Here is a 13,652-nt window from a genome sequence, read left to right on the forward strand (position 1 = left end):
ATCACTACCTCTACTATATTCTCTACCTCTGTACCTTATATTCACCGTCTATCTCAATGTGGAAACTTCCAAAACATCTAATATGAGTTGTCCCACTGTCTTGTTTGAAATAAATACAAATAATCAAATAAAGACATTTCCAGGCAGAATATAGTATAAATATATACTTTATTCATAAAAACCTAGCAGATTTATTCAGTTGTTTAAACCATACAAGAGCGTACACAAAGTTGCCTGTCCTCATAGTAACTTCACATTGCGACAGTGATCAGAAAATGCAAAAAGCCGTTGTGCGTAGAAGTTTTTGTGAAGGTCTAATATTGCGATTCTGTCTTATTTTAGCTCTACATGCATGTCCTTAACACTGATGCTTTTTCTTTTTCCAGAGTATAAACTATTACTGCTTCGTTACGCTGCCCAAAAGGAGCAGTAAGTAACGTTTGTGTAATTTAGAATGCATACTTTTGCAATAATAGTCACATTATCTTGGGCTAATAACCAAAAAACCTGTCAAAAAAACTCAAATTAAGCTTAATGTTGTCAATTTTAGAGATTTCAACTAAACAACCCACCATGATCTTAAGGACTATTGGCTGCTACCAGATTAAAACCTGATTTTTACTGTCTTAAAATGTGGAAATTCTGTGATGAGTTCTGTGATAAGTGTTTTTCAGAGACCAGAGCGGAGTTTTACCATCACAAACTCAATCCAAAACAAAAATACGTGGAGTTCAAAAGCGATCTCACACCCCTGGTTCCAGAAGTTTCCAGTTTACCATAAATTTTACCAATAGCCTTTCCAAAAAATATATATATTAAAAGTTTAAAAGCTTGCTTAGTAGGGGTGTACAAAAATATTGAAAAATCGATATATCGTGTCATTTAATGTGATGATACAGTATCGATATCATGGGATGCTGTATCGATACATCGCCAACAGTATTTTTTGGTTTATTTTACTAAATTATTTTGTTACAATGCTACAGTTTTGTTACTTGTTCAGAGGAAGGAAACTCGTTCAAGCCACACGTGTGACATTTTCACTGTTTTGATGATTAAAATGGGTGTGTAACAAACAATTTTAGTATGACAGCCATGATTTAGCCTTTATTTTTTATTGAACCGTATCAAATCGAGTTGAAATATATCGTATAGAATCAAAAGTGCACTGTAATCGAGGTGTGTATCGTATCGGCAACTTCTTAATGATACCCAGCCCTCTTGCTCAGGGCTTATCTGCAAAATAATTACTAATAATGACCACAAGATCTATAATTTTTACTTAAAATCTGTTCTTGAAACTTTATAAACGGCAAAGTTATTAAAACATTTCGCCGAATTTAGCATTTTAAACAAGCTTTTGCAGAATTTAGGATTTTAAACATTCCTCTGTGATGCTTTTGAACTCTTAATATTTGATTTTTTTGAGAAGTCTGTAAGAAAAATTAATGGAAATGTTACTTCTGGATCCAGAGCCAACTTCGAAGTGAGCGGGACTTTTGAGCTTCGTGGTTATAAAACAGCTGTGGGTTTCTGTTTGGAGATTTCGTCCAAAAACAGTGACTCTCTTTAGACTAAAAGCCCCCTTCCCTCAGTACTAGTTGAAATAGGCATAGTAGTAGTAGTGTAGTAGTAGCTGTATTAATAGTACTGGTTCTGGTTACATGCGGTGGATGTGGTCATGGTCCATAAACTGCTTGAGGTCGTGCAGATTGTCCCACCATTTGAACAGAAAAGTGTCGGCGATGAGACTGAACCAGGGAGTGATCTGGACTTGGTTTTGTTTGGCCTTTTGCAGCAGCTCCTTCAGCTCCTCTTTGCTCACGTAACAGTGGCTCTGGATCTCGTTGGGGTCTGGGTTCAACTCCACGTCCTGTAAATGGAAAAAAACAAAACCAAACACAAAAATTACTCAAAAATCAAATAAAAGATTGGAGGGTATAAAAGGGTAGCTGCAGCTTTCTTTTATGGTTTATATTTATATTTGGGGTTAATATTTGTTTAGGTCTGGCTTCAACTTCATGTTCTGTAAATAAGCAAAATTTAAAAAACAAAACACAAAATTTACTTAAAAATCTTTCAACTCCACTCCAAGATTAAATGGAAACGATAAACACAAATTTACTAAAAAAAAAAAAAATCAAATAATAGGTTGGAAAAAAAAGTATGAAACGGTAGCTCTAGCTTTCTTTTACAATTTTTTAAATAAATCTTTTGGGTAAATTTTTGTTTAGGTCTGGGTTCAACTTCACGTCCTGTAAATAAAAAATAAAAAAACACCCACAAATTTACTCAAAAATCAAGTAAAAATTTGCTCTAAATTGTAAACTCCATTCCAAGATTAAATGGGAAAAAAAAGCAAAACACAAATTTACTTAAACAAAAAAAAAATCAAGTAATAGATTGGAGAAAAAGTATGAAATGGTAGCTCTAGCTTTCTTTTATAATTATTTATAATTTTTGGGTTAATTTTTGTTTAGGTTTGGCTTCAACTTCACGTCCTGTAAATAAACTAAATTTAAAAAACACAAATTTCCACATCCAGTAAATAAAAAATCCTATTTTATTTTACAAATCTACTCAAAAATCAAGTAAAAATTAGAGAGCATGAAAGGGCAGCTCTAGCTTTCAACTCCACTCCAAGATTAAATGGAAAAAATAAACACAAATTTACAAAAATAAATAAATCAAGTAATAGATTACAAAAAAAGTATAAAAGGGTAGCTCTAGTTTTATCTTTTGTTAATTTTTGTTTGGATCTGAGTTAATCGATATAGAAAACCAAGAGTGCTCAGTTGTATTTTGATTGCACTACGTAACTTTGTTTTTATTTCTATGTCCTTGTTCGTTGTCATGCTTTTCGACTGTGACGTTGTATGTATTGTTCATTACCAGTGACTGAAAGTTTTGAAGTTGTATTTGGAAGTCAATAACTAGTTTGAGCATTGTTCCAGGGCACTTTTTTTTCTTAAATACAGGTGGGAAAATCCTAGTTATCAGTTGCCGTGAATGCAATATAAGTTCCCACAATGTGATAAATACTGACCTGTACAGTGATAAAACTAAAATGGGTTGAAATTGTGAATCACCTTTTGCATGAAGAGGATGTAGTCGATCTCGTGTTCTCCCCAAACTCCGTCAGACTGAGCTTTATAGTGGATCCTGGTGAGGTACGTCATCTCTTCTGGAGGGACCTGTCAAACCACCATCTTATTTTCTTTGTTGTTTTTTTACTTTAAGCAGTGATTTTAGTCTCTGTGATACCGGACCTGTGCCATGGGGATGCCCAGCTCTGCCTCCAGTCTCCTCTGAGCAGCTCTCCTCACCCCGATGGCGTCCGACTCCTCCAGCTCAGACTCCGTGTGCAGAGGGTGACTGCAGCAGGTGTTTGTGAAGCAGCCTGGACACACAAAGGCAATGTACTTTTAACATGAATTAAGTCATCTAGATACAGTGTAGAGTTCTACAATAGTTTTCTTAAAGCTGCAGTTGTAAAAGAGAATTCTCTAGTCATATTTTTTCCAAGTTCACATTAATTTTAAGATCAATGTACAATATTTGATAAGGCATTACTAACATATTCATAATGAGGTCACACTTATAATTTGGGGTGTGCAAAAATATTGAAATATCGATATATCGTCATTTAATGTGATGATACAGTATCGATATCGTGGGCTGCTGTATTGATATATATCCAAGAGTATTTTTTGTATATTTTACAAAATTATTTTGTTACAGTGCTACAGTTTTGTTAGCCTGATTCATCAGAGGGTTTCACTCGTCTGACGTCTGACCTCGCAGTGTTAAGATTCGTTCGCTCGATGGTAGGTGGGTACTCTTTATCATTTAACCAATTGCTGCTATTTGATTGTGACGTATGTAATGAACTGCTAACAGGCCTAACTGGTATATAAAGCTTTTTCCAAATCCCGTAGGAAGAAGGACAATAACATCTTTCCCCTTGATGAAATTCACCAAACATTCTCTTTATTTCGGCTTTAAATCTTCAATCTTGGGAATCGTTGACAACACAGAATATATGGCTCTTCGCTGATTGACTGGTGCCCAAACTTGCACTTTCAGGGTTTTTGCAAATCGTCTAGTGTATTCTGATTCCTGACCTAGTCGCTGGAGAGAAATGAAATTGAGTTTTGTTGCTTGTTTAGTGGAAGGAAACTCATTTATGCAACACATTTGATGACATTTTGATGATTTAAATGTTTGTGTTTCATATAAACTTTGCACAAGGAGTGGTTTAACAAAGACTTTTAGTATCACAGCCATGATCTTAGTCTTTATTTTTATTGAACTATATCAAATTGATTTGAAATATCAAATCGAAAGTGCACAGTATCGAGATATCTATCGTATCGGCAACTTCTTAAAGATACTCAGCCCTACTTATAATAACTACACATTAATTAGCCTTAATAAAGCATAAACAAAGATTTCATTCACAAAACCATAAAAGAACCACTAGTTTATCAAGACTTAAGAACTAAGGAGTAGTTACTAAGCCTGAATCATTCTTAATAAGCTAAATGTATGGTTTATGGTTGTAAAAGATACAGGTGATGGGTAAAGATAAGATTAAAGTTATTTGTTTTAAGTTATTTAATTTAAGTCTTTCATGTATACTAAATAATAGCTGCATTATAACTTGCCGTTTAATTCCATATTCTTTAATTTGAAGCACGTTACTAACCTGGAAAAGTGATTTTGGCGTCAGATCTCTGTTGTAGGAGCAGCTTTTCTTCACTGTTGAAAATAAAGACGCTGAAAGCCCTGTGCAATAAACCTGCAAAAGACAAGCCCATATTAACACAGTGTAGATTTCAGTATTAACTTTCTTTATTTGAGTTTCAAACTGTTCCTGGTTTCGTCCTGGTTTGAGCCTGTTTTGGTCCTAATGTAGACGTGATTTGGTCCTTTTCAAGTCCATGTTTAGTTCTGGGTTCAGTCCTGAATTTAGTCCCAATTTTGGTCTGGTTTATGTGAAAATTGGAGTGAACCTCGAGTATAAAACCAGGAAAAGTCTCCAAAAATGCTTTAATTAAGACATTATAATCCACCTTTGTCGATGTTGGAGTTGAGGTGACAGTTCTTCTTCGTGTCGGCTCCGATCTTTTTGTCGTTTTCGTCGATTAAGATGCACATTTCCGCCAAAAGCTGCACCTGTTTCTCGTCTAAGTGATCTGTGGTGATTTCAGGCATTTTCACAGAGAACCTTCTCACTCCACTGTTAAAAAATACACAGACATACAAGTATATCAGAAAAAAAATGCAATTACATGGGCATACACAGGTAATAACATAAAGAACGTGATGTAGTTTTAATATTGTACTTTAGTTGATCATTGCCCCAAGCATAACTGACAGTGACATTGCTATGAGTGAAGTGTCTTGCCCAAGGACACAACAAAATAATGCATTGCTTCAAGCAGGATTGGGAAACCACCAATTTTAGCCACTTTTCTCACAAAAATATATATTTAAGTGACATTTTTATTTACATTTGTATTATTTTTTATCTTATTTTATAATTAATCAACCATAATACCACGAGAATGAGTGTTAACATCTATAAAAATTACTTTATTTTGCTTAAAGACTAGGAAAAGTACGTAAACTATAGTATTTATTGACCAGCATATTATTATTAATGGCAGAAAGTCGTTGGAAAAATCCGTACCACTAAATACTTAAATTATAAAAGGCCATGTTAACGTTTTTCAGTAAATAAAGTAAAAATTGTGTGCACCATATGTTATAAATGTGTAGTTTTAAAGTGGAATAAACAGTAAACAGTGACAGCCTGAACGCTATCCTTAGCTTAGTCCCAAAATAATAGGCTTATCTCTGACACTTTGATCACTTAACACTACAAAGTTAAACCGCAAACTTGCGCACGGAGCCGCACACGTACCTACAAACTGTCCGGGACGCAGTAAAGTTGTGTTTTGCGGCGTCTCTGCTCCAAAATTGCGCTCCTTTTGCACAAACTGAGGAAGCGCGTGGTTTTAGCAGACAGGTGACGTCACTGGACAGCAAGCGAAGCCCCGCCCGCAAGACCCGCACCATCACGTGACCGCAGCGCGCAGCCAATCGGGAGACGAGTACGGTGGGATGTGCGGAAGGCCCGGAGTGGAGCAGAACAAGATAGGTGGACTGGACTTAGGCTGGGGCTCGCTCTAGAAACTGGGGCAAAGTTGACACCAAATTAGAAACAGTATAACACAAAGATTCAGTCGTAAATTATTAACTAAGATATACAATTTACTCACTAAACACCTGAAAAAACTGCTTAAAACACACCGTTTCCTAATAGCTTATAGCCCCCACACATGACTGCTCCTCATTACTGTTTTGTCTGTCCTGTCCTTAGTATTACTTTATTGTGAAGCGTTTTTGTGTTACTGTGAAAAGTGGTAAATAAAACCAATGTATTATTATCATGTACTGATGTTCGATGAAGTCTTAGTAACCACAGATGGCTGCTGAGATAATGGTTGCAGTGGCACATCTCAACTTCCTGTTATGCAACACTTTTTTCTGCGTAAAAATGTAATTTATTGAACACCATATGCTGTTTTTTTTTTTTAACCACAATTTCCTTCCGGGTTTGCCAAGATGCCTCTCTCCACACATTTCCTTTAGCTCCCGAGGTGTTCCCAGGTCAAAGCAAGAATCCCTCCAGAGATGCCTAAAATATCTTCTTGGAGGGAGCAGTGACTCTACTCAGAGTAAGTCTCATATGACTGAGCTTCTCTCTTCTGTGAAGGAAACTCACTTGTGTCTGTTTAGTCAGACCTATGATTGAATGTCTGATTATTTCGATTTTTTCACTACTTTGTTCAAAATAGGGTGATGAGACATCCCTATTTACCCGGGACAGTCCCAGCTTTGAGCCCTGTGTCCCCGTCACAGCAGATTTATCCAAAAGTAGTGATTTGTCCATGTTTTATAAAAGAAATGTCCCAGGTGTTGCTATATTTTACCTATTTGATACCCACAAATAGCAAAGAAAGGCATAAACTGTCATCTGTTGAGGTAAAATACAGAAAAGCTGTTTAAAAATGACCAAAATACAAAAAAAATGTGACTATACTGACACATGTTAGTCATGAATGGACCAAGTGCATAACAATTTACCTTAATTACGCACTCATTTCACAATTTTATTATTACCAACCATCACAAACTCAGTGTCCCAATCAAACTAATCATTTATCCACCTAATAAAGTAGTGTTCTCTGTATTAATCCCTAATAATATTTATGTAGACAGAGCCAAAACGGAGGCAGGAGTTTGACAGCACTATTGACCCGTTCCAGTGGATCTCCCGCCACATTTTCCCATAAACCCGGGCTGTTCACACGCCATCGGACCATCGCTGCAGAGCGCCACACCACCAGCTCCTGATAAGTACCCCCAAAGTACGCACGGTTTCACTCACGCACGACTCACGGGCAGAAACACAAAGAACATCCACTCACTCTCACTGCAATCCCGCTGCATCGGCTCCAATCTGCGCTTTTTACACCTCTTTTTTCCCCCCTTAAACGCGCCGCTGTCTCCGAGCACGAAACAGCAGCAGGGCCCGTGTCAGCGTGACTTACGTCTCACCTGATTGGTCCAAAAAATGCAAACACGACCCACTGGATGCGGAAGTGATTGCTACACCAAAATACGTGATGTGTCAAAAATATTTTAATAAAAAAAACAACATCCCTCGCTTTGCATAATCTATATATAACTCGTTTCATCAGCACGCACGCTAGAGCCACCCATACTGAACACTCATGCATGTTAAGACACTATTTGATCTTTATTTTTTGAGGATACGGATCGTGCAGCAGTGAAGGTGGCGCTCGCTAGTTCCCGCTAACCAGACTAATCTCACTTTTTACATTTCACTTGTAGTTTTGCATGATATTTCCGAGGCTTAAACTGTGAATGGTGAGTGCTTTAACCCTATAAATTTGTTTAGAAAGCCATGTATACATTTATTCTGCTGCGATATCGTGATCCGAGAATAGCTTGCGTCAATCTTAGTGTCACTGTAACAGGTCAACCTTGCGCTGCCTGGGTTTGTTTTGTTTATTTAATCAAACCAAGGTCATTTAACCCCCATAAAAGACATTAAACGCGTAGTCGTCATTATGTCAACACGTATTTGGTTACCCACAGAGTTGTACAATCCATAAATACTTTGATGCATGACAGGGACACGATTATTTATGGAGGGAGCTATATTTAGATCAGAAATTATTAACTGTAATACCCTGAATATCTTGCAAAAGGCTTGTCAAAAATGTAAACTGGTTTAGCTATATAGGGAAAATGACGTTATAATGCATGCATATGATAAAAGAGGAAACTGTGGGCTTGTAAAACGAGTTAAGTGTTTGATTGTGCGTGAGACATGGGGAGTTATAATGTTATGTTATGAAAAAGTATCAAAAGATTATACGTGAATGAAATAAGAATGCGTGCATGGCAATTATAGATGTCTACCGAGATAAAATGGATTATGGTCGGCTATTGAACCATATTTAAACCCTACGTAAAACATGTACAAGAACACAGTGCTTTACGTATGTCTTTACACTATTTAAATGCTGAAAAGTTATTTACGTACATGATTATAGTAACAATGTTCAGATTGCTTTGGCTGGGGTGTTTATTTATTTATTTTGAGCAAATTTACGTCTAACAATAGTGAAATTATTGCATAAATAAATTTTTAAAAGCCCATAAAGGAGTGAGAAGAAGAAAATTTATTTAATCCCACCTCCACTCTTCTAATCTAATAAAATGATCTTTATTTTGCCTTTTTCAGACTTTTTACATTAAACTATATGAGCTTTTTACAATATATTCATTCATTTACATAGTGTTTTTAAACTAAGGAGACAAGGTGAACTGGAACTGTCACTCTCTTGTTAGGAAAGTGTTGGTTTCAAGGACAAACAAGTCTGATACTTACAGCTATCAGTTTCTGGATAACCCTAATCAAGAACTTACCCGCTGAAATTTAACAAAAGTATAAACATTATATTTGAGTGCAAACACCTTTAACTTGTTTATCTTTAGTTTACAATTTTAAAAATATATGTTTCCTACTCTAATCTTTGGGTTTAATGAAAAATATGCACCGTTGCCATACCAATTAACAATTCAAAGCTATACTTTTTATCTACTGAATGGTCAAAGCCGTTGCTTAAAAACAAGATGAAGAAACCCATGCATTGCTCGTAAAAGAAGAAGTGTCTTTGGGGAGATATACTAGGCAAAGCAAGTTTATTTGTATAGTACAATTCATGCACAACGTAATTCAAAGTGCTTTACTATAAGAACAACATTAAAATCACAGTACAGACAAATGGGCTTTGATTTACTTTTTGTCTTAGAGAAGTAACAGAGCTTCTTTTAATATATAGGTTATAAAAATGTTTATGACAAGCAGCAATAGCAGCAATAAATGTAGCAAACAGTGTAATATTTTCTTGTTTATGTGACCATTAAAACCTTTAAACCTTTCACCTGTAACATGATTCTGCATTTTATATTTTCTTTATTGTGTCAACTTTGTAACGTACTCCCTCTCTTTTCCTTCTCTGTCTCTCTCTGTCTCACTTTCTCTCTATCAGATCCACGTCAGCGGGCCCTATTTTCAGTGCCTGGCCCTTTGTTTACCTGTGGGGTGGATAAGGTGTGTGGGGGGCGTGGCCTAAAGCAGCAGAGATGCCAGTGGAGGGCGGGGCCAGCAGCGGCTCCGCTTCGGCCTCTCGTCATCCGAAACAGAAGCGCAAAGCTCACAGTCTGTCCATCCGGAGAACCAACAGCACAGAGGACCGGCCCCTGGGCTTGAACAGTAGAGACATGCTTGACGGACAGGTACGACCATTTACTCTAGAAACACAGTACAGCATAGCAGAATTTAGCAGTATACAGTATGGTATAGTAATAGTACACAATGCTTCACAGTGTGTTATTTATACTAATACAACAAGCTTAACAGGTAGGGTTTTTTGAGGTGGGTTTGTTTGCTTGATTGATTGATTAGTTTATTTCGATCACAGGTTTATTGGGACATTATTCTAGACAAATTTAACGTGCAGGAAGACTACTCTATTTACTATAATGTTATTTTACACATGTTATACTCCACAAATTCTCCTTAATACATTATTTATATTAACTTAAGCTTGATGGACAAGTATGTTTGATTGATTTCAGTCACAGGTATACAGTATTTGGACATTATTGCAGAAATATTTTACATGCAGGGAAGACTATTTACTATTGTTATTTTACACATATGGTAGACAATACTATACTGTACTATTTATTCATACTAACTTTACAAACATGCATGACAGACAGCTAGATCATTTGTAAATATATAATGAAATTCCATCGAGATAAATAAAGTATGTATCTATCTGTCTATCTATTTACTATAGCAATATTTAAACCGGTTATTTTAGACAGTAGAAGACTGACGCAATACTTTATTTATACTAACTTAACAAGCTCGATGGACCAGCAGGTTTGATTGATTTCGTTATTTGAGTCACAGTATTTGGACGTTATACCAGAATCATTTAACATGCAGGAAGACTATTTACTATATTATTTATTGACTATAATGTTTTATTTTACTGTTATTTTTATGCTGTAGACAATACTATACTGAACTAGTTATTTATACAAATTTTACAAACATGCTCGCTGGACAGGTCAGTTCCTAAAGCAACATTTAAACAGGTTATTTTAGACATTGCTACACAATCTGCTATTTATACTCACTTAACAAGCTTGACGGACAGGTAGGTCTTTACTATTGTATTATTAAAACAGGTTAAAAAGGGTTTATTTACACACGAGTTAACAGACAGTACTACACAATTTACACACTTGGCTGGTGTTATACAGTAAATGAAGCATTGTAGATCATAGATATGCATGGCGTGTTGGAAAGAAAGTTTGAATATTTTTTGTTTATACTCGCCTAACAAAATTGTCAGATGTATCGTATTTGCTTACATTATTAAAAGAAGTTAATTTGCAAATGTTATGTTCATATTTAGACTTGAACGAAGTGACGTGTTGAGCAGATTGGCTTTTTATATAAAGCATTGTAGTTCATTCAAAGAGATTATTTTAAAGACTTAATCATAGCCCAGAGGTAGTCAACTTTACAATAGACTAGTGAACAAAGATGACATAGAAGATATTTAAAGCAGCATTGTGGAATATTCCTGCATGACCCCATGGACTTGAGAGCAAGAACGTTAAAACCAGACTTAGGAAGATTCTGCTTGACTTGTAATTTTTCTATTTGAGTGCATATCACCTGATTTTTTTTATTTACATTGACATTTTCTGGTTTTGTATGTTTTTATTTATGTGCAAACAGATATAGATATGTCATTCAAACAACACATGTACACACACTTTTTCATTTTTATGCAGCTAAAACATAATAATACATATAAAGTTAACTAACAAAAACAAATCAGTCAAGAAATACAAGTAGCGTCATACAATATATTAATAATAGAATGATAATAAGTATACTACTGCTATTATTAATAACAAATAAAATAAATTAATACATTAATAATAAAACAAAAAATAATAATAAAATAAATAAAATACAATAAAAATTTAAATGGGGGGTTGGGTGGTTGGTTTAGACCATTTCAAAAAAGTCAATAAATGGTTGCCACTTTCTAAAAAAATTTCTTTATGTTACCTTTCTTGGAGTACCTAATCTTCCCCAATAACATTTTCTAACAATACTTATAAGATTATATATAGTCTGATAAACTGAAATGTGGATTTTAATGCGAATACCAAAGACCCACTAAAAATATCTCATACTTGCAGTTGTTACTTAGACTTTGACAAACTTTATTGATCCGGAAGGTGAAATTATTTGGACACAGTAGCTCACATATCTGAATATATTATAATTACAAAGAGCAAACTTATAAATGGTAATAATAAATTCAAAATGCATTCAAAATAATTATCAAAACACGGAAGAATTGAGCATCTGATTGCATTAGTTATTGTCCTGTTTACTTCTCCAAAGTCGTGTTGACTCTGAACACAATTACTGTATTAACTTTCATAGGATTTTTCAAAACACCTGTCTCCCTTGTGATTTCTAACTGACAAAATGCAGCTTCGTACAGCTCGTAGTATTTCCTTTTTGTCACCTGACCGAGTTGTTGTTATCACCGGGCTGCAGTGTGAGCCGGTTGAGCAGCATGCTTATTTCTGACATGGATTTTAATAACAGGTCTGTAGGAGTTAAGATTGCGTTAACTTTTCTTTATAAGTGCTTGATGCTGGTGCTAACGGAAACTTCCAACTTAATTCTTAACTACTTTGAAACTGGTTATGTAAATTAGCGACCATTTAGATTGGCTTTCTCTAGTTGAGGTTGAAAACTGTCAACTGTCAACTGTCTTCTGCATGAACGGATAAAAGCTTGTTTAGTTAAGGTCGGGTAGTGTGGGAGGTAGTGTTGTCGCAATACCAAAATAAAAAAAACAAAACATAAAATATATTTTGATACTAAGGAAAAGACTCAATACTCTGTACCAGGCAGGGGTGTAGTGGGCGTGGTACGCGGTTGTTCGCCGTCCACCCGTTTCTCCCGACGTGAGATATAAAAAAATAACAAATATAAAATAGCTACAACTTAAATGTAAAATCGGAGCAATGGTGAAAACAAACTGCATAGGCTCATGATATCTGCAGTACCTGAGACATGAGGGACCAGGACTGAACCAGGAATAAAACGTCATCTAAACCAGGTCTAAACAGGGTCTAAACCAGTTCTAAACCAGGTCTAAACAAGGACTAAATTAGGTCTAAACAAGGTCTGAACCAGGACTGAACCAGGACTGAACCAGGACTGAACCAGGACTGAACCAGGACTGAGTGTCGGGATGGGTCGGAGGTGTGCCCGCATAGACCGTTGAGCAACCGCAGGCTTAAAGGACAGGCGCAGAGCTCTGTGGTCCAGGGGCTAAGCGCAGCCGTCACCTGATCGCACTTTGTGGACACCCTGCTCCATGAACTCAGGGTTCTCTCTCTTGCTCTCAAGTTCAAGTCCTGGTTTAGTCTTAGTTTAGACCTGGTTTAGACCTGGTTTTGTCCTGATTTAGATCTGGTTTAGCCCTGGTTTAGTCCAGGTTCACTTCTGGTTTAGTCCTGTTTTAGTCCTGTTTTAGCCCTGGTTTAGTCCTGGTTCAGTCCTGGTTCAGTCCTGGTTCAGTCCTGGTTCAGTTCTGGTTTAGTCCTGGTTTAGTCCTGTTTTAGCCCTGGTTTAGTCCTGGTTCAGTGCTGGTTTAGTCCTGGTTTTTGACCTGGTTTAGTCCTAAAGTCCTGGATTATGTTTGCCGTTAATGTTAATAACATAATTTTGAGGGGGAAAAAAACATCAAATATTACAGATTTTTAGTGGGCTGGTGCTTTTAAGTTTGTACTGAAAGTGAGTTCAGGGAGTGACATCATGAATCGCGTACCCACACTTAAAGGCAAGGCTCATTTCTGTCTTGTGAATGTGACTTTTTAGTATCGATACCTGGTCAAATGAGTATCTAGTTTCGATGCCAGTTTTAGCA

The 13,652-nt window shown here is 36.1% G+C and overlaps 1 protein-coding gene and 1 pseudogene across 1 annotated transcript; one reads left to right on the top strand and one right to left on the bottom strand.

The window, feature by feature from the left end:
- Window positions 1–149: 149 nt before the first annotated feature.
- Window positions 150–7,623, bottom strand: idi1 (isopentenyl-diphosphate delta isomerase 1). Its single transcript, XM_020923175.2, has 7 exons — window positions 7,500–7,623; window positions 5,930–6,201; window positions 5,076–5,242; window positions 4,709–4,801; window positions 3,270–3,400; window positions 3,090–3,194; window positions 150–1,873 (listed from the first exon to the last, which is right to left on the bottom strand). Exons 2-7 carry the CDS (start codon window positions 6,082–6,084, stop codon window positions 1,661–1,663), a joined length of 864 nt encoding a protein of 287 aa, XP_020778834.1. The 5' UTR covers window positions 6,085–6,201; window positions 7,500–7,623; the 3' UTR covers window positions 150–1,660.
- The window catches only part of LOC110158662 (WD repeat-containing protein 37-like), a 50,202-nt pseudogene continuing 44,039 nt past the window's right edge, over window positions 7,490–13,652 (top strand).

This window comes from Boleophthalmus pectinirostris, unplaced genomic scaffold (assembly GCF_026225935.1).
Source record: "Boleophthalmus pectinirostris isolate CB_2022bp ecotype Guang Dong unplaced genomic scaffold, ASM2622593v1 HiC_scaffold_15, whole genome shotgun sequence".
Taxonomy (NCBI): Eukaryota; Metazoa; Chordata; class Actinopteri; order Gobiiformes; family Gobiidae; genus Boleophthalmus; species Boleophthalmus pectinirostris.